We start from the raw sequence: 22,246 nt of genomic DNA, 5'->3' as shown, positions 1-22,246 counted from the left end.
TTTTCTTCTACGTGTTTTGATAGCCAAGTAACATGTCTTTGGTTTTATTTATAAGAGTTCTTTTTTTTTTTATAAGAGTGCTTTATATAAATCCCAATAGATCCAATTTACATAATACTAGGTAACTAACTTCCTTTGATATTAATTTTAATTTTTATAGTATAACAACTATAGTTATCCATCCCTATTAGATAGTTGATTCAGTTTCCCAATTAAACGATATGCTTCAAATTGGATTTCAAATGATCATTTCCTATAGTCTAGCTTCTACTATTTATTTTATTTATAGAACCGATTCTAAAATATAGCTATAAAATAATAAAATGTAAACTTAAATTATCTTTTTCTTTTTTTTGAAAGAAAAAACTTAAATTATCATACATTGTCTCATGTTAATTAAAATCATCAATATAATTAAATTTGAACTGTTAAATTACTATCTTAATTTTTTCAAAGTTTAATAATTTCTACTCCTTGGTTTTGGGATGTTACACAATTCGTACGTTTTCCGGCCAGCAAGGTAGAGAGAGCTGTGAGGGAGAGAGTGATGGAAGGGGATTAAGGCCAGCGATTTTTGGAAAAAGGGAGTTGATTTATGGAACGTGAAAACGTGAGGAACGTGAAAAAGCTGTGTGAGAACTTGAAGCCAATTTTTTTTTTTTGACGATATGATTTATGGAAAAGTAGGATTTAGTGGGACCAGGACATTTGATTTGTTTTTTTAGTTTGGATTTGTTTTTTGGAAAAAGTTTGGATTTTTTTTTTTTTTTTGTAAAGTTTGGATTTAGTTTGTTATATATATATTTTTTTGGTACATTTGATTTAGTTTGTTATATATATATGATAAAAGAATTAAATAAAGGTTTGTACCAAAAAAAAAATTAAAAAAGGTGTGTTTTGTTACTGCAATTCATTTTTCATAAAAATTCAAAAAATATTTGAAATATGCTATGCAGGGGATCGAACAGGGACCTGTTAGTTAATGTACATTAAATCACTTTATAAAATGGCGCTTTTTTTAACCTATAAGCGCTATCTTTCTCAAGCATACAATGGCGCTTTTTTTAACCTATAAGCGCTATTTAAGGTTGATTTATATATAGCGCTTTTCATAAAAAGCGCCATATACGATTAATCATGTTTTTTATTTAAATAACTATTATTTTTATTTAACCTATACTGACGCTTTCAATACAAAGCGCTATATATACTTAAAATGATAGATAACACTTTTTCAAAAAAGTGCTAGCTAAGACCTCCGTGTTTTAATTTATAGCGCTTTAGTGTTAAAAGCGCTATTTATGAGGCGCTATATTTTCCCAATTTTGTAGTAGTGGAAATTGAAAGGGCCCACACATAATGATTCTTTTCTCTCATTTTTCTAGTGGTCACATGGACCACATAACCTTTCCCTTGTCTCTCTCTCTCTCTCTCGTCAGACTCCCCTTCCCCCTTCTAATTCATTTTTCATTTTTACTCTCTCTCTCTCTCTCTCTCCTCTATTGAAATAAGAACAAAGCCTCCTCCATTAAACCACCACCACCCTCATCTTTCCGGTGCTGTTTCGGCTGCCGTTTTCACCAATCGAACAAAGTAATACCATTTTCTTCATCTCCTCGACGAGAGCTTTCTATTGGTCCAATTAGTTTCACCAAAAGAGAAACTTTTCGCGTCACCCATTTTTCTCCCGCCGCCGTGCTGTCATCAACAGCCACCGCGCCGGAGTTGCAGCTTCATTGTTGTATTCTCTTTTTTCATGGTAAGCCACCTCTTCTTTAACATACTCACTTAATTCTTTAATTTATCTTTTTTGTTGATTGAAGGTCAAACTTTATTCTCCTTGTTTAAGTTGAGAAATCTTTTATTTTGATATAGATTGAACTACCTTGTTGTTAATTTCATCTTCATGCTCAATTTGTACACTTAAAAGCAAAAAGCCTGAATTTGTATTGAACCCTAATTTTCCTCCCTCTTTCAAATACGAATTTTTGCATTAAATTGTGTTGATATTGATCATAAATATTGTTTCAGGTGGTTTTAATTATGTTTTTCTTGTAGAAAGTTCTAGGCCACATTTTCGAAAGAAAACTCTAAACTATTTCTCTGTTGAAGTGTGATTTTTGTAGTAGCGTTGACATAAATGTTATAATTGTTTAAATTCAGTTTGATTGCATTTTTAACCTTCCTGTGTATTCTGTTATGTGTTGTCTTCTTCCTCCTCCTTTCATGTAAGTTTCGGTGATCAAAATTGTTTGAATCTGTTCTATGCGTTATCATTTCTCATTTAGCGTAACGGATTTGATGCGGTGAAGTTCGATTTGATTCTGATTGGAGTTACGTTTTTTTGTTGATTTTTAGGTCTGAGTTCAGAGAAATGTTCAAGAAGGATAATCCTAGCAATAAATCTGTTATTGTGGTGTGTTTTGTTATCTAATGTTATTGTTCTTGAGTATTTTTGTGAAATTTGAACGTTGTTTGAGTTTTCTTATGTGATTTTCTGTGAATTTCAATTAGGTTTGGCAAAGCTAGTGGAAAATAATGGAAATCAATGCTTGATGCTGCGAGTAATTTGGGTCTGTTTCACTGGAAATTTTTTATATAAATACTAAATCGTGTTTTTTGATTTTAATATCAATTTATGATTATGTGTTTAGATTTTGATAATTGGTAAGATTTAGAGTAAATTTAGGAAACAATATTGGATGCTTTCTAATTGCAGCAATATATCATCTTGTTCTTCATGTATATGAATTGTATTGAGTTGATACATGTTCTATGTACATTGTGATAATTATAGGACTCCTTGAACTGTGCAAATGACTTGTTCAATTATCAAGTTCTTTGGAAAACTGTTCTGAAGATATGAAGTTTGTTCGCGTTAATGATGATAAAACTGGTGCGGCATTTGACCTTGTTGTCCCAAAGGTATGACCAATTGTTACTGCTTGTGTGTGGATTGTTTACAATGTGGCACAGCTTTGTACGTCATTCTTGAGTGTTGAAGTTTTGAAAAATCATTGCAGGTCGAAGTTATTGATACCGTGAAATCGTTTGCAGTTTCAATGCAGGTACTTGTTAATATCTGAAGTCTAGGAATGACATAGGAAGCATTGAAAGCTATTTTGTCCAATACGTATAGATTACCCAATTTGTTGCTCTGTGCCAAATGTCAAGAATGCATGGTTTATCTTGTCAGGAAAGTTGGGCCAGATGATTTCAAAGAGCAGGAAGCTGTTCAGGTGAGTATTTCTTCTAATTCTTTTTTGAATTGACTCAAATTATATAGTGTGATTTGTGATTTGTAATATATCTTAATGATTGCCAAATAATTATGCAATGATTTCTTATTGTGCTAATTTTTCTTGTAACATTTGAAGGTGGTGGAATCTCTAATATCACTTGATGGAAAATTGAGCAATACAGAATACTTGACAAAATGTATCATTTTAAAGGTATATTTTGAAATCAATGATAGGCCATTTATCATTATAACGCTAGTTGAAACTTAACATTGTTGACTGAATGAATATTGTGCAGGCTTTGGATCAAATCTGTCAATGCCCAAAAGTGAGTGTTGACAAATTTATAGATAAAATTATGCCAATGTTGATTGCATGCGCTCAGCCGCTTCTTGACTTAACAGGCGAGGAGACCAATGATGATAGGTTTGCCATTATATTTTAATGACACTAAAAGAGATACAACTTTCATCATTGTGCAAGCTCTGACTCAAGTGCTGAAGACGGTATTTGGTTATCGTTCTTACTTCTTAATTTATCAGTTTATACATGTAGGAAACTGATTTCTTGCCAATGTGAAACACATGCAAGAAACTGATAGGGATTTGTCTACATTAATATTGAGGTTAATTGTTTCAGTACTATCAAGATTCAGGATTCTACATCACTGATTAATAATATTTGCAGTTCTAATTTTTTTTGAGTTTTACTTGAACTCAACATTAAATTTTCACCCCTTTCTCCACACTTTTCACGCTATACTTTTGCTTGAAATTTTCACCTAATGGGTTAAAATTGATTCTTGGATGCCCAAATGATTTTCTAAAACATAGCATTCTGTTGCACAAATCTCTCTCTAAAACATAGCATTTGGCCAACTGTTTAATTATTTTTCGAAAAAAAATTAAAACTTTTTTTAAAATTATTTTAATTATTAAATTTTAATATTTTAATTTTTTAAACAAATAAAAAACATTTTTTTTTTAAAAAAAAATCGTACACAATTTGCCAGGGGTTAACCCCTCGCAATGTCCCTGGCATGTTTTGAAGATGACTGATGTGATGTCTGCAAAAGCCTGCATTGACCAGAATGTGTCATAAAAGCCTGCAATCATGCAGACACAATTTGCCAGGGGTTGTGCCAGGGCCTATGCCAGGAGCGCATTTTGCCAGGAGCTAAACCCCTGGCAGGACAATTTGCGATGAGCAGATTTGCTGGTGATTCTGCTCCTGGCAAAACCCCTGGCAAACGTCCAATTGCCAAGGCTTTTAGCATTTTACCAGGGCTTCTGCCCCTGGCAAAATGCAACATTTCTTGTAGTGTAAGCTCACGGGGACACATTAATGATCATTTTTATGAATAATAACTATTCGTCGATTTTTATTTTATTACGACATATCATTTTATTAAAAAAAATATCATTTCATTGTTTATAAATATTGTGATAGTCAAACGGTCAAGGCAGTCCATATGCTTTTTTCCACTAAAAATATTAAAAGTATCATATTAAATTTTTCATTTTTTTGTTAAAAAAATTCAGTATTCACTATCATAAATGATAAGAAAAATGAAAAAAAAAATTTACTACAATTTTTTATAAACAAGATTTAGTTATTATAATTGTTAAGGATAGAAAATAAAGATCGGCCGGTGCACCAAGTACCAACTCACTCAAATTTTGAGTGTAGTGTAGAAATTGTCTAATTATTATTATTGTTGTTGTTAAATATTTTGTGAAATTATTATAATAAATTGAATCAAAGGCCCACAACTATGTAAAATAATATATTGAATGTAGACTTAAATATGCAAATGATCCTTGCAAATATCACTCATTTTGAATTTAGCCGGTATATGAAAAAAATAAAATGGATCATTATTGTTTCCTAATTTAATAAATTATGGATCATTTTTTTGAATAAAAGTTATTCGTCGATTTTGTAAAAAAAAAAAATCTATTTGTGGATCTTTTTTATTTTAGGAAAGGCTAAAATGCACTTTTGGCCCCCTAAGTTTCGCCCGGTAGCAATTTTGGCCCCTATTAAAAAAAATGACTTTCCAGCCCCCTAACTTCACCCCCTTTTGCAACTCGGTGGCCCCCGTCAATTTTTACTGGGTCAATGGCCATGTGGCGGACAGATCAGTAAGTCAGTGCCCACGTGGATTTTTGAAAATTTAAAATTAAAAAAAAAATGAATTAAGAAAAAAGGTGGCACGTGAGGAGAGAGGAGAGGGATAACTGTAAGATTTTAGGGTTATTAAACCCCAAAGTCCATTGTTCTTCTCCGATCCATTGTTCTTCTCCGCTCCTCCATCACTCTTGTTCCATCTCCTTCATCTCCTTCATACTCGTTTCATCGATCCATCCTTCATCTCCTTCTAGCCATATCATACTCGTTTTCTTCACCATCCTTTCCTTCGCCCTTAATCTTGTCCAGAAAAAACGAAAATGGGTGGTGAATATGAATATTCTTCTTCGTCTGGTACCACAACTCCATTGAAACGCAGAACAAGCTTGGTATGTGACTGTGGTTCTGAAGCTCCATTAGTGACTGGTTGGACTTATGATAACCCAGGTAGGAGATTCTATTGTTGTGGGAGGTATTTTCAGAGAAGAGAATGCAACTTTTTCAGATGGTATGACCCTGAAGTGTCTGAAAGACAAAAGAAGATTATTCGAGCTTTGTTGAAGAAGAATGATGAATTGCAGGAAAAATTGAAGAAAAATACTGAAATGCAGGAAAAATTGAAGAAGAATGATGAATTGCAGGAAAAAGAAAGAAAGCTTGCAATTGCGAAGGCTGCCATAGTTGTTTTAGGAGTTATGTTGTTGATCTCTGTTTGTTGTAACGTGTTTAAGTTGGTTTGATGTAGTGATGAAAGTTTGTTGTAATGTGTTTATGTTGGTTTGATGTTGTAATCGTGTTATGAACAAAGTTACACTTTAGTTTAATGTGTAATGATCTACAATATGTAATCATCTGTGTTGGAAAATGAATGGATTGATTAATGTTGGTTAATATTTGTTGTTTGAAATTTGTTTTTCATCTATCTATACCAGAAGAATAACTTAGCATATAAAGCAAGCATAATAATATAGCACCATGATATAAGTGACCAAAGTGGGCTTAATCATAACATAAGAAGTCACCATAACAAACTAAGAAGTAACCATAGTGTACTTAGGCATACAAGCAAAAGATGTAGCAGTAGTGTACTTAATAGCAGTAGTCACCATAACAGGTTAAGAAGTAACCATAGTGTACTTAATGATACAAACTTAATACCAAACCAAAATAAGTAACCAAATTGTATTGTTAAAGATTACAATCCAAAATAAAACCATAATAAGCAAACTTCCTCTTCACACTTTGTTAACTGACTGCTGAGTCCCAATTGGTTCCACATCATCAAGCTTCCTCTTCACACCAACTGTCCTAACCTTCCTAGGCACAAGAAGTGTAGCATCTCCCACAATGTGTTTTGCTATTTTGAATGGTGAGGCTTTCTGAACTGAGTTGCTTGCAGCCTCTACTGATATGCTTGCAGAAGATACAAAAGGTGCAGATGCAGGTGCAGAAAATGCAGGTGCAGAAGATGCATGAAATGCAGAAGTAGATGCAGTAATGTGAGCATTTTCAGAAGTGTGAATTGTAGCAGCAGGTGCAGCAGATGTTTGTGCAGTTGTTGTTGATGCAGGCTGAGATGTCTGTCCATTAGCAGCTTGTGAGGTTGAAGCAGCCTTGGCTTTTTTCTTTGCAACAGGCTTCTTTTTGGGCCTCTGAGTATTGTTATCTCCAGCATCAGGCTGCTCAACTTGGGGATTGTCCTATAAACATACAAACAAATATATATTTATACATATATATCCATATCAGACAACAAATATACAGACATAAACATCAACCCCATTTTTTTACCTTATTTCCACCTGCTTGTATCATCCTCTCAGCAGCAATTTTCCCTTTGCAAGTTCTCTGATTATGCCCAAGCTCTTTACATCTTTTACACCTAACAGTATCCTGGTTCCTCTTTGCCAATCTAGTACCTGAAGCTGATGGCACCTCATCATTGTTCTTCCTTCTTAGTTTTTTTGGTCTGCCAGCAGATCTTCTCACATAAGGGGGTAAAATAGGCTCACTGTCTACTATTGGCCATAATTTTGGACCATTTGAAGGAAGGATGAGATTGTCATAGGTACCTAAGAAAGTTGATTTTCTGTTACAACAATGAGACATATCAGATAAACAACATAACATATTGAAAAATCAATTGCTAACATAACATATTGAGACATTATACTTACCTATACCAATGTGCAACATAGTCATCAGGATTTTGATTGTTAAAGCACATACAAGCAATGGCATGAGGGCATGGTATCCCAGTAAGTTCCCATCTTCTACAAGCACAAGTCTTCTTACTAAGCTCAACTACATAACTATCAATACCATTGGAGACAGTGAAATTTGAATAATCTCTATCTCCACACCAATGTGGGGACCATCCATCGGCCTCTTATTTCAACACATCCAGTCTCTTCACTATCATTGGACAGATTTCACCAGGATACCTAAGCATATAGTCTCTAAGTCTGACTATACTATTACTTAGGTAGAATTTCAGACCCTCAACTAAAGAAATGATGGGCATCTCTCTATACTCTAAGATAGAACTATTAAAAGCTTCACACATGTTGTTAACCTGTAAGTCACAAAATGCATATTCACTATACCCTGCCCTTGACCACATACCTGGAGCATACTGATTCATTTCTGCCCAAGCAGGTTCACTAAGCTTCTTCAAATTTTCTGAAATTCTGGGAGGCTAGCTTTCATGTGTTTTATACGATGTTATGATCAGAATGTCGAGTAAAATGTTTTAACATCGAGCTAGCATAAAACAGACAGATCAAGGTAAATATAACAGATATAGAATTTTAGCACGTTATTTATAAGCTGTTTTTATGTGATGTTTCAGTTCCAGATCCGCAGAAAGCAGATGTTCCGTTTAATGTTTAACATCATTCTGGCAGTAAGCATAAACAAACAGCAAAATAAACGACAGGGAAGTAAAAGGCACAGTGAGTTTGTTGACCCAGTTCAGCACAACACGCTTACATCTGGGGGCTACCACGCCAGGAAGGAAATCCACTAGTGTAGTCCATATTCAATAGCTCTCAGCAAACTCCTCGTTTACACTATATGACCTAGGATCTACCCGTATAGACTTCAACCTAGGAACTCCTAGATCTGAGATCCCATCTCACTATCCTAATGGTCAGTCACTGCCCCAGTGACCTATCAGACCTCAAACACAACAAAATGTAGAAGTTACCTTCCAACACAATCTACCTAACACCTTGTTTCACAACTTTGGTGTAGTACACAATCTACCTAGCTCCTTGCTTCACAGCTTCAGAGTAGTGAACACAGTAACCAGTCCTAGACTTGCATCACAAACGATACAAGAGAAGAACACACAGGGAAGACTACTCAAAACCCTAAAAATCTATTCTTTTACAAATCGATGATTTTGATACATTACAACTCAACTAAAGGTCCATCTCGATGCATCAAGGTGATACAAAGAGAGGCTCACAAATAAAGCACGAGTTGAAACCCTAACAGACTCAATCCATAATTCTTGAATTGGTGAGTAAACTAGGGTACAAGTCTTCCTTATATAGCCTCTCAAAGCATGGGTATTTTCGTAATAGGCTAAACATATATTTGTATCAAATATTCTCATCAGAAATATGTTGAAACAAATATTCTTCAGAAAATATATTTTCTAAAATCTGTTTTGAAAATATATTTTACAAGTATGGTAACTCCTAAAAAGTAGGAACATTTTTAGGAACTTCCATATACACCACCAAGGAAATCTAAAATATTGTTTATATTTTAGAAACAAATCTTCCAGTTTATTCTGGACAATAACGCGCTGCTTGGTGAACAAGAAATAAGGCGTGGTTTCCTTACTGAGATAAGGATTGCGTGAACCAAACCACATGAACCGGACACACTGAACCATGCCAAGATGTTGGAACATTGTATCCAACATACACGAGTATTTGTTTTAGCAACTATGTAGCCAATACCGAAATACTCAACAATCTCCCCCGTTGGATTTATTTGTTGTTAAAACAAATCTTAGACCATTCAGACAAGGTAGAGAGATACCACAAATACATTTCTTCATCCGCAACCATGAAGAAAAGTAACTGCAAAATGGACATGTTAAATCATCATCCAGCACATTTATCCAGCATCTTGCAGAGATGCCTAACCTCATGTTAGAACATTGGTTCTAACTTACAGAATATGGATATTTGTTTTAGCAATAATGCAGCCAACACAAATACCCAACAATCTCCCTATTTGGCAAATTTTTGGCTAAAACAAATTAAGGCCAATACTTATGAAATAGAGGGATACAAAGATACCATTCCTCCAAGAGCATGAGAACACACCAATGAAGAAACAACTAGCACACAGAATCCAAAGAGACACCATAGATACACTTCCTCAAGTCATCACGAACACATATTCAAGAAGAAGAAGTAGCAGACAGTATCACTCTAGAAAAAGCAAAAGTGTGCATACATAGAATACCTCACGAATCTTCAATCACAGCTTCAGCTGGCAGATGTATTACACTGGATCAGAGACATGCAGCAGTGGATCAGATCAGTAGCATCGTCTCCAGAGCTAAGGAAAAATAAATTCCTAAGCTACAACTAGGGAACATAAGTTCTTGTACAGAAAGAGAAACAAGTTCTCTCAAGAGCAGAGGAAAAATAAATTCCTATGCTACAGTCAAGGAAGATAACATCCAACACAGAAGTGGAGAGAAGCAAGATCTCTCAAGAGCAGAGGAAAGAAACTAAGTTTCCAATGCTACAGACATAGGATGTTCCAACATCCTTTAGCACATCAGACAGGAGTACCTGCTACACATAGAAGCAAGGGAAAAAATAAATTTCCCATACCTACAGAGTACTGTCACCAACCAACCATAGAAGCACAGAAAACTAAATTCCTATACTCACATGTGACAATCTTGGATGCCTTCAGAGAACTATCACCAACAGCATATAGAAGTCATGAAACACAAATTCCTTAACTTACAAGTGATAAACACAGATGTTTAAATTTCCGACTCAACATCCTTCACCCAGCTTGGTCTAGCACAAGCACACATAGAAGTATCACTCCCCCTAAATATATGAATTTATGAGTGACTCCTTACAGGAATATTCCATTACTCCCCCTGAATACATGCATACAGATGCATAGACAGATAAGATTCAGGATCTGGACATAAAACAATCAAGGAATATTCACAAACTAGCAAACTATCAGCAGATATATGCTAGCAGACCTATCAAAGATCACACACACAACCTAGACTTTAAGAAGTCATCCAGACATGTTCCATAGTATAAAGAAGTAGCAGGGAACATGTACACTTAGAATTCTAAAAAAAATTCTCAGAATTACATTAAGATGTTGCAACTTAAGTGCCAACATCTGCACAGAGTCTCACAGACATGTTCCAACCTTTGATTGAGAAGTTGCAGGGAACATGTACATCTAGAATTCTATGAAAAATAAATTCTCAGAATTACATCAAGATGTTGCAGCTTCAGTGCCAACATCTGCACAGGGTCTCATAGATATGTTCCATCCTTCTATTGATCAGCTTCAGGGAACATGTACATCATCTGAGAAAAATAAATTCTCAGAAGCATCATAGAGATGTTGTAGCACAAGTGCTAACATCTACACCAGTCTTCTTAGACATGTTCCAGTATTATAGAGAACATCAGCAGGGAACATGTACAACAGAAATTCTGAGAAAAGAGAATTCTCATAGCAGAACTTCAAGATGTTTCAGCTACAGTGACAACATCTTCACAAACTCTCAGAGACATGTTCCAACTTTATAGTGAACATGTACAATATAAAAGTACTGAGAACAGATTCTCAGAATCATTAAGATTATCAAGATATTGCAACATGAGTGCCAACATCTACACACCATCTGCCTGAAATAGTTGCAAAATAAATGCAACACCAAAGAATACTAGAGAATACAGGCATAACTGACATACAACCAAAGACATAGATACATGCAGAATAGCATATATACAGGTATACAACCAAATACAGGCATACAACCATACCATTTTTCTCCCCCTTTTTAGCCACAAAATATGCCAACAAGAAAATAAAGTACTTTCTCTGTCATCTGCACTGTCTGCCTAGTCAGCATCACAATATCCAATTAATTTGGAATTTTCACTGTCAGAGTATAGAATGTCATAGTCACTAGTCCCATTGATGTGCTTCAGAATCCTTTTCACTTGAGTCAGATGACTCATCTTTCAGCTCAGCTTGCTATCTGGCACAAACCTCTACAGCAAAGGTTATATCAGGTCTGCTTGCAGTAAGATATAACAGACTTTTAATCATGCTTCAGTACATGATTTGATGCTTGAAGTGAGATATAACAGACTTCCAATCATGCTTCAGTACATGATTTGATGCTTGACATGAGATATGACAGACTTCCAATCATGCTTCAGTACATGATTTGATCAACATCAACCCCTTTTTCATCTTTTAACAACTCCAAGTGAGTGGCGGCTGGTGTTCTCTTATGACATGTATCGTCCATGCCAAACTTCTTTACTATCTTTGCATACTTACTCTAGGAAATAATTATGGTGTCTTCCATCTGTTTGACTTGTATACCAAGACAGTAAGTCAGTTCTCCCATAAGTCTCATTCCAAATTCAGATTGCATTTGATGAACAAAATGTTGGACCATCTGGTTCGACATTCCTCCAAACACAATATCATCTACATATATCGGGGTTATCATAAGTCTCCCCTTTTCTTCTTTGAAAAACAAAGTCTTGTCATTCCCTTCTTTTCTGTATCCTTCATTGATCAAGAATTTTGTAAGTCCTTCTTAAGTTCTTCATGCATATATACTTCAGGAGGTACCAGAAGTCCACAAATTAGAATAATACCATATCGTCCAAGAAATGCACAGAACCAGAAGGCCAATCAAAGTACAGAATACGGTAAGGAATATAGACAAAGGATGTGTTACAGGAAGAACTTCATGAGCCAAAATGAAATTTAGACAGATGAGATGTTTCAACTTCATTGGGCACATCAGTATGGCATCAGGAAAAATATGAATGTTCCAGAGTGCATACAGATAGAATACTACCTTGCAACATAAATGTAGAATTGACAGAACATAATACTTTCAACAATCTACTGCCTAAAGATATCAGACCTGCCCCATCTCACTATCCTAATGGTCAGTCACTGCCCCAATGACTTATCAGACCTTAAACACAACAAAAAGTAGAAGTTACCTTCCAACACAATCTACCTAACACCTTGTTTCACAACTTTGGTGTAGTACACAATCTACCTAGCTCCTTGCTTCACAGCTTCAGAGTAGTGAACACAGTAACCAGTCCTAGACTTGCATCACAAACGATACAAGAGAAGAACACACAAGGAAGACGACTCAAAACCCTAAAAATCTATTCTTTTACAAATCGATGGTTTTGATACATTACAACTCAACTAAAGGTCCATCTCGATGCATCAAGGTGATACAAAGAGAGGCTCACAAATAAAGCACGAGTTGAAACCCTAACAGACTCAATCCAAAATTCTTGAATTGGTGAGTAAACTAGGGTACAAATCTTCCTTATATAGCCTTTCAAAGCATGGGTATTTTTGTAATAGGCTAAACATATATTTGTATCAAATATTCTCATCAGAAATATGTTGAAACAAATATTCTTCAGAAAATATATTTTCTAAAATCTGTTTTGAAAATATATTTTACAAGTATGGTAACTCCTAAAAAGTAGGAACATTTTTAGGAACTTCCATATACACCACCAAGGAAATCTAAAATATTGTTTATATTTTAGAAACAAATCTTCCAGTTTATTCTGGACAATAACGCGCTGCTTGGTGAACAAGAAATAAGGTGTGGTTTCCTTACTGAGATAAGGATTGCGTGAACCAAGCCACATGAACCGGGCACACTGAACCGTGCCAAGATGTTGGAACATTGTATCCAACATACACGAGTATTTGTTTTAGCAACAATGAAGCCAATACCCAAATACTCAACATTTTCCATAGCTCTCTTGAACTCAGTCATTGTGGTTGACCTAGCACATTTCCATAATGCTTCCTTTAACTGTTCACCAACATGTCTTTTCTTAAAATTCCCATACAAGTGTTTAACACAAACCCTGTGATCCACATGTTCAGAAAACCCAGCAATTGTATTCACCAACCCCTTCAACATTAATAAACAGCAATCAATCTCTAACTAACAGTAAACAACATATAACATAAGCATAAAACTAAATTATGATGCAACAAAAAACACATACCTTTTGCTGATCAGAAATGAAAGACCATCTCTTGTACTGAATTCCATTCAAGTCAGAAAGTAGCAGATCAAGGAACCAGTCCCAAGAGTCTTTTGTTTCAGCTTCAACAATAGCAAAGGCAATTGGCATCATCTGGTTATTACCATCCTTCCCAACAGCTGTTAGCAACTGACCCCCATATCTTCCCTTTAGGAAACATCCATCAAGGCCTATCAGAGGCCTACAACTTGTCACAAAGGCCTTCTTGCAAGCATTGAACACACACATACATTCTTTCAAAGACAGGACCCTTAGCTCCAGGTTTGCACTTAATTGAAACTGTGCTACCTGGGTTACTTCTTAGCAACTCTTCAACATAACTCCTCAAATGAGCATACTGCTCTTCAATTGCACCTTGTATCATCTCTAAAGACTTAACCTTTGCCCTATATATCTTAAACCTTGTCAAGATAACCCCCCACTGGTTTTTACAAATTGTACCAAGACTCTTAAGGGTTGCATTTGGTGTGTGTTTTAGAATTGGAACAAACTTCTCAGCCAACAACTTTGTTTTGAACAACCTAATCTTAGAATTCCTAGAACACTTGTGAGCAGAATTGAAACTAGAAAGCACAAAATATGACTTTATGTCTAACCTACTAAATCTCATATGAAATGGACAAGTAGGAGTACACTTCATAATATCCTTTTCTTCTCATTTTTTTTCAGGTATATGTTTTTCCTAACTTGCAAAGCATGTTCTTTAACAGACTTCCTAATTAACTCAGCATTAGCAAAAGTCTGACCTAATTGGTACTTCACAACATCACCTTCAGAATACTTAAACTTCCTAGATCTATTCTTACCTCTTTCACTGTTAGATGAGTTTAGGCTATCAAGATCTGATGAATCTCCATCTTCATCTTCAAAGTCATCAATAGTTGTTTCAACCTGGTTCCTTGATGACTCAACAACAATCAATCTGTTATCTGCACAAACTTCAAAAGGCACAACAGCAGTTGGATTTATAGTTTGTTCAGGCAAGACATTGGTCCATTCCCAACCTTCATCATACTCACTATCATCCAGAGATCCATCTGCACTTTCAGATTCTTCTTCAACTTCAGCAAATGAAGCATATCCATCTTCTCCTTCAGCAGCATATTCAGGATTTGTTTCATATTCAGCTTCATCTTCATAGTCTTCTTCTACCACTTGAACATCAGAATCATATCTGTCATCTAGACCTGCTTTTGCTTCTCCTTCCACATAGAAATCAGCTACTGACTCACCTTGATACTCATTGATGAAGTTAACAATATCTTGATCTGTCTTTAGTACCCTAAGACCATCCTTCGAATCTGCACCAGGACTGACATACCGCAACTGATATGAACCCTTCACACCTATCTCTCTAACAAGCTTATCCAAATCCTTTAAATTGACATAATCTATGGGCCATTCACCCCCAAACTCGTATATCTCACCTTTCTTATAGGCAACAACAAGATCAGATATAAAATACCCTTTGTGGTTGTAACAGCCCGTTTTTCGCTAGAGTTATTTTATTATTTATTTATGTGTGTTATATGTGCTCTTATGTGATTAATTGCCTCTGTGTATTTTTGGTCGGGAATTGTAGAATTCAGTGTTAGAGGGGTATTTTAGTCATTTTGGACTTAGGGGTATTTTGGTCATTTTGAGAGTAGGGGTAATTTTGTAACTTTGCTGAGGATTATTTTTAATACTTAGTAAGAGTGGTTATTTTACTAAGTGCTAGGGAGTTGTAGTAATTTATTTTTGATTACTGGTAGTTGACCGTTAGTGTTACATTTTACCGTTAAGTGAGTAGTAACATTTATGGGTTAGAATAGAAATGGGTTAGGCCGATTAAGGTGTGGTGAGTTAAGACCAATTAGGTGAACCTATATAAGCTCTAGTTGGTAGAGGGAATAGGGTTTTGCCAACATTTTCATTTTCAATTGAGAAGAGATAGAGATGGAGATAGAGAGAAGACAAGGGTTTGGAGAGGAGATCTAGAGAAGGCTAGGGGGAGGTCAAGCTTCAAGGATTGGAGCTATTATTGGAGCTAAAGTGAAGCCTTAGTTGGTGTTGAGAAGAATTAAGGTAAGGGGGTTAGGCTTTAATCATAATCCTTTAGTTTAAATTCTACCCTAATTCTTTGCATAATTGTGGTTAAGTGCTTAATTTGATTTTGGTTGTAGAATTTCGTGCTTAATTTTGTTGACATGATTATGTACATGAATTGAATGTTAATTGTGTTGTTGTTGTTGAATTTGTATGTCAAAATGGGTAGATATGAACATATGATAAGTTTTTGTATGAAATTGATGATGAATGAAGTTGTGGTTGTTGAATTGTTGATGAATTCATATTCAAGTGTTGTTGTTGTTGCTTTAACATGTGTTGTTGATGAATTGATGCAATGAGTATCATTGAAATGATGAATTATGATGAGATTTGTTGTTGTTGTTCAAATTGGTGAAGTTTATGTTAAGTTGTTCATGTGAAGGACCCAAATGAAATTTTGAAATATGAGGTTGTTGGCTATGTTTTTGATATTGTTGGTTGAACTGGACTTGGTAGAATTTCTATTTTCATGTGGTGGTTGTGTTAGTCGAGTCGTTTGGGAGAAAACGGGTTTTTCGTGTGAAATATCGATGTTTAAGCGTTTTTGCAAAAGAAATGATTATGTGAGGTTTGGGAGAAATGATTTTGGGATGGTTGAAACTTGAATTTTTCTGTAGATTATGATAGAGATATGTGTTAGGAGAATGTAGGCGAAAACGGCATCGGAAACAAATTACGGTTTGGTTTTTATGCGCGAAAACGTGAAGGTTAAAAAAAATCTGCAACTGTTCACGCGTTACTGTTTCAGAAGCACTGTTCAGAAGCGCTACTGTTCATACAGCACGCCTGTTCTGTGTTCTTGCGTCTTTTTCTCACAGTTTTGTTTTGATTTGGCTTTCGACGTAAACATGAAAGTTGTAGAGAATTTTGTTAGCTTTCGAGAGGCTTTGGGTTGATTTGAAAATGATTTTTGGTTTGTGAGTTATGAGGAAAATACTCCAAGGAGGTCTTAGGGAAATTTTACGAAAATTCCACATAACTATTTCTAAGTCAACCCAAACTATGTGGAATGTTTCTTAACTTCAAACTTATGTTCTCTAAGTTCATTTAAGGTGTTTAATGGTATTTAAACTATGGTGTGATGGATTCAACTTGCTTTGATTTGAAAATGAAAATTTCTTGAAAAGTGATAAAGTGAGACGAACTTCGTGATTTTCATGATTTCGTCGCATTTGGTCGGTGAAACAAAATTGTATCCTCTACTGTACTTATAAGTAGCCTAGAGGTATACTTAGTTGAGGCATTGAATCTTGTTTACTTGGTTTTGTTTTAATTGCTTCAATTATTTTAAAATGGTGAAACTAGAGACGAACTTGTCGAAAATAATCTTGAAGTCCAATTACTTGGCAAATCTTTTGTGGATAGTTCTATATGGTTAATTGAGGGTATGTGGAAGATGGTTGATGACTGGATATGATGTTTATCATGAAATTATGTGTTGTGCCATTTTACTTGGTTTATGAAAAGTATATGGAATTGTTGTGATATTTGGTAAGTTGATGCGTGTGATGATGACTCTCATGTGAATTGTGATTGTTGAATGTGTGGACATGTATACTTGATAATGCAATTGTTGTTGTGATAGTCAATGTAATTGGAGGTGTACTTTTACATTGGTGATTTGTAAGAGAGGAGGTGAACTCTTACATTTGTTATGTTAAAGTTGTGCATTGTCGGGTCCTTGTTGTATGTCCATGCATCATGATCATATTGAGTCATATGTGAAATGTAAGAGAAGAGGTGTTCTCTTACATAGGTGATTCGTAAGAGAGGAGGTGTTCTCTTACATATGATGTTCTGTTGGCATCATGGGGTGACGGCCTAGACGTTGTTGGTGACGGTACCGCATGCATCTAGAAGAGTCTAGAACATTGCATGCATTTGATTAGTTGATGAGTTGTGTCGTATTTAAATATGTGACTTGGTGAATTGTGCATTGGTGAAATTTGGTGAACGTTGTGATTATGTGGATTGGTGTATATGTGCATTTGTGGATTTTGTTGATGGTTGTGAATAAATAATCTATGCTCTAATTGCGTGTCTTCTCTATTTGTGCTTATACATTTGGTGAATCAATTGATGATAATTATTCTAATAATAATGATGAGGTGAGATTTGTATATGTATATATGTATACGTGGTGGTGATTTCCTATGATAATGATGATTGCTTGCTTATAACTTTGAAATGATGGATTGTACTTGTTGAATTAAGCATGCTAGATGAGTAATGAGGTGAGTAGTGTTTTCATTAATTGAGGTTGATAAATGATGAGCTTTTGTTGATGACTTGATTAAAGATTAGATATGTCTGTTATGCTATGATAATAATGTGATAGCTTGAGGTGCAATTAATGGGGGACAATGATCATATGATGCTAGTATTCTAGGAGGGATGGTTATGTATATGGATATGTATGAATCCTTGAATGCTATGTTTTTATATGTTGATTATGATTAATGTAATGCTTACCCCCAGTGGTTTTTGTAGCCTACCTGTCTGTATGGATGGGTAGACATTGTGCATGAGTAGTTGCTTGAGGTGAGTGCTTGGATAGCGAGAGCTTTCTCCGTTATCGTCTGGTGTCGTAGCTTAGGGCTCTGATTAGGTTGTAGAGTCTTGCTATGTCTTGTTGGTTTTATTTTATCTTGTTGAGATTTGTCCACGTGTCGGACTTGGAGTATTTTTGTATGACGTTGTATTTTGACCATGGCATATATATTTGGGAGATGTATGAATTATATTCCGCTGTGACTGTTGAGATATTTTATATATATATATATATATATATATATATATATATATATACATGTATGTTTGGATTTTGAATTTTGTGTTAGACGCAGCGTCTATTTTTTGAATATTCATTATATTCGCGTGTTTTATCGCTTTAATAGAAATAGGGCGTTACAGTGGTGGAACCTTATCTTCAATGAGTGGTTCTCAGCAACCCTAGCAGAAATGAAATTCGATTTTCATTATAAAATGCAACAACAATAGCACATGCAATTTTGTTGTATTCAATACACTACACCAACCCCTTTTTTTAGACATAAATAGGTACAAAGGTATAAAAGACAAAAAAATTACCCCTTTAACCTAACAAACACAAACAGACAAAAAAAACATAAACAAACAAAAAAAAAACTTACTTTGAGACATTGCTGTCGGGAATCTTGTCATTCATAGCATCTATTCCGGACCCAGAAGCATTTTCACCAACCTTTTTCTGCGAACCAGCCTTCGAACCACCTTTCTTCTTCTTCGAACCACTATTTCGGTACCCAGCTTTCTTCTTTGAACCGTCATTCGAACCGCCCTTTTCCTGCGAATCTTCGACCCATTTCATCGTACTCACCAAACCAAGCAAAACCCTAACTTAATCGTTTGAAATGGTGTTCGTTTGAGAGAGAAAGGGAGACTGGAAGATAAGATGAAGATAGGGGGTGAATATGAAATCCTAACTTTTCACCTTCTATTTCTATCTCCTTCCTCAATCACGTGCCATCGTTTTTTTTTTAATTTCTGCTTTTTTTTTTTGATTTTAATTTTAATTAATTAATTGCCACGTCAGACAAGTAAGTGGCCACATGGGCATTGACCCAGTCAAAATTGACGGGGGCCACCGAGTTGCAAAAGGGGGTGAAGTTGGGGGGCTGGAAAGTCATTTTTTTTTAATAGGGGGCCAAAATTGCTACCGGGCGAAACTTAGGGGGCCAAAAGTGCATTTTAGCCTTTAGGAAAATATCAAGTCATAAAATAAACATTATTTTATTGTTATAAGAAAGTCAAAATTGCATAAACAACCAGATACAGAATGATACGATTCATAACTATGTGAATCATATCCAATCCCCTAAAAACACAGTTTTTTTTGGAAAATCTTGACTCCCAAGAAACTCCTTGACACAATTCTAATCCTTGATAACATGGGACACGGTTGTTGATAACCTTATATCATATATTTACCAGGGTTCTTTCACAATTGAGCTATTTAATAAATAAAAACATCGTCAAAACTTAAACTAAGAGGCAATCCACAACCATCCCCCTTGCACTCCCAAGTGATTTTTCATTACAATCACACAAGAGTAAAACTTCTCAAACACACAAGTTTGAGACATCTCTGCGTCACACAAGAGGACTTATACAATCAAATTTTACAACAAATAAGTTTGATTATGTTTACACTGTACTCATAGAGTGGTAAACTAAATTAAAGCTTAAGTAACTTCTACCACTAATAAATTTGATTGTTTACACTTTGTACTCATAGAGTGGTAAACTAAATTAAAGCTCAAGTAAATTTTGCCACTAATAAATTTTAAGATATGAAATTTGTAAGAATTTTTTATGTGTTTATGCACTTTTAAATTTGACAGAGTTTTGACACTTGTAAATTATATGAAGTCTCTTGTTATTCTTCAAATTGCTTAGTTCAATTTTATATAAAAGTATAATAAAGTCGTTGGTTGAAGACTGTCAGCGCATCATAAACGACCTTGTGAAGCTTTAATCAATTTTAAAAACCTTGCCTATAATGAAAAATGTCGTTGAATAGTACTATATGGGTCCTTTGCTTCTTTGGGAACGATTTGTTACATTATCTTTTCCATTGATGTTCTTTGTTTGTTTCTGCACGTGGTTAGAAGAATACAAACAATACGATTAGAACTTGAAAGTGATGTTCCTTCATAAGATGACAAAACTTATAAGACTCTTCCATAATGTTGATGTGTCCTCTAGAACTTGCTTTCTTCAGAGTCTGATTTCATCAAAACGTGTTCTCATCGGAGTCTTCGATGCTTGATGCATCCTCTAATCAGATCTTTGACCTTTTTTTTTTACCTTTATTTAGATCATCTTTAAGACTTCAGATGTCTTCATATCTCCTTCTGAGTACCAAAATGCTTTCCTTTGTGTTCAAAGCTTAATCTATCATAACCTAAACTTGACTTTGAAGTCAGAATACAATTATATGTTGTTCCTCCAAATTATTTTCTACATTTTCATCTGGTTCAGGGCGCATAACGTAGACAATCTCGGAGGCAACAAAGGAAATTTTTTTGGTATTCAATAGGTTTCTCGAATTCTTTTGACGATCCAATCCCTTATGTGTTATCTTTTTATTGTCTTCGCTAAACTAAAGGTTTCTTCGTTTGTACCGGTTTCTTACCTTTGTCCACCTTTTCATCTTTTTGAGCTGGTACTTTTTTCTTACATGTGTCCATCTTGCTATCTTTCTGAGGGTGTAACCAACTACAAGTAGAAACATGGTGCATGATGACTTGACAAGGTGAACAAAAAATTGGGAGCCACTCATAAACTACATCAACAATAAATGTGAATCCTTCCATATTATCCATAATTTTGTCAAATATACGAGCATAATGACTAAATGTGCAGTTCTCAGTCCAACTTACAATATATCAAGTGGTATACCAATCGAACTAGCAATCATGAATAAAGTTTGACTCCTCTAATATTATTGGGGAAACTCCATCAGGGGTATCCAAACCTGTGAGCGTGTCTGACGCTATGTGTGTGCAATGAAATCCTTCATCCATTAAGAAAGATTCATGACTCCCGACTTAATGTTAATTGTGCCTATTGGCGAAGCCAAAGACTTATCCTTAAAAGTTGCAAAAGATAATTCATGAAAACCCAGTCCGAGGGAAATTATCGTCCAACGCTCGGCTGTTGACCAATGCTTTCATGGTTTCGAAATGATATCCTTGGAATGGTAGGATTTGTCTTCTTTAATCAAAAAGATGTAAATTTCAATGTAAATTTCATTTACATCATTAATGCATTTGATATACTCGTCCTTAATAGTTTCAATGCATAATGCATCTCCTTCGATCACTGTCAATTCTAGAGAATCAGAAATAAAAACCTCCTTTGATGAAACCTGAAGTCCATGTCCAGGTCGCTACACAAACTAACGAAACGTTGTCGGTGCTCTCCAATACAAATGTGCCCGTCAATACGCTGAGCTGAAAGGTATGTGATTATTGTGAATCAGCCTTTGCAATACATTGGCATCATCATGGCAGCGATATCACAAGTTTATCAAACTCATGAGCAACAAAGACAATTGATATTCATATCAAAACGGTAACGACGAGGAGTAACCACCGTGGGATAGCTAAGTTGTTCCGCTAGGAACCACCCTAATAGAACACATTCATCTCTAAATTATTGTTTAATAGTTTAGATGTTATTTATACTAATATTATGTGAATATATATATATACACACACACACACACACACACACACACACACACAAATTGTATTTTGTGGAGATTTAGTTTTTTTTGACAAAGTGCAGATTTCGTTATAACTAAGTAGAATATGAATTATCAAGGGAAAAAAAAATAGATTTTGAAATTTTAATTTAGAGGACGTTTGTTTTGTAATTATATGA

The 22,246-nt window shown here is 35.0% G+C and overlaps 1 protein-coding gene and 1 pseudogene across 9 annotated transcripts; one reads left to right on the top strand and one right to left on the bottom strand.

The window, feature by feature from the left end:
* Positions 1–1,341: 1,341 nt before the first annotated feature.
* Positions 1,342–3,901, top strand: LOC146915247 (uncharacterized). Of its 9 annotated transcripts, none has more exons than XR_015014528.1 (8): positions 1,342–1,759; positions 2,359–2,416; positions 2,515–2,573; positions 2,798–2,925; positions 3,024–3,068; positions 3,197–3,239; positions 3,378–3,452; positions 3,538–3,901. XR_015014528.1 is itself a non-coding variant. In XM_085717715.1 (8 exons), exons 5-8 carry the CDS (start codon positions 3,180–3,182, stop codon positions 3,800–3,802), a joined length of 324 nt encoding a protein of 107 aa, XP_085573841.1. In that variant the 5' UTR covers positions 1,342–1,759; positions 2,359–2,416; positions 2,515–2,564; positions 2,798–2,925; positions 3,058–3,179; the 3' UTR covers positions 3,803–3,901. The 9 variants fall into 9 exon arrangements, 8 of the variants coding, with proteins under 8 accessions (XP_085573841.1, XP_085573842.1, XP_085573838.1 ...); XM_085717715.1 differs by having other exon boundaries at positions 2,515–2,564; positions 3,058–3,239; positions 3,538–3,567; positions 3,644–3,901; XM_085717716.1 differs by having other exon boundaries at positions 2,515–2,564; positions 3,024–3,239; positions 3,538–3,567; positions 3,644–3,901.
* A 2,703-nt stretch (positions 3,902–6,604) lies between these two features.
* On the bottom strand, positions 6,605–19,166 carry LOC146915246 (uncharacterized; annotated as a pseudogene).
* Positions 19,167–22,246: the final 3,080 nt, after the last annotated feature.

The sequence above is a fragment of the Medicago sativa genome, chromosome 6 (assembly GCF_051527215.1).
Source record: "Medicago sativa cultivar Bolivia chromosome 6, Bolivia_mono, whole genome shotgun sequence".
Lineage (NCBI taxonomy): Eukaryota > Viridiplantae > Streptophyta > Magnoliopsida > Fabales > Fabaceae > Medicago > Medicago sativa.
The sequence above is the reverse complement of the archived record's forward strand: the minus strand, read 5'-3'. Positions and strand labels throughout refer to the sequence as shown.

Coding starts and splice junctions, on each gene's coding strand:
- LOC146915247 (XM_085717717.1), top strand. CDS start 3,180: ATGGTTTATCTTGTCAGGAAAGTTGGGCCAGATGATTTCAAAGAGCAG. Junction 3,240..3,377: donor AAGAGCAGGAAGCTGTTCAG/GTGAGTATTTCT, acceptor TAACATTTGAAG/GTGGTGGAATCTCTAATATC. Junction 3,453..3,537: donor CAAAATGTATCATTTTAAAG/GTATATTTTGAA, acceptor AATATTGTGCAG/GCTTTGGATCAAATCTGTCA.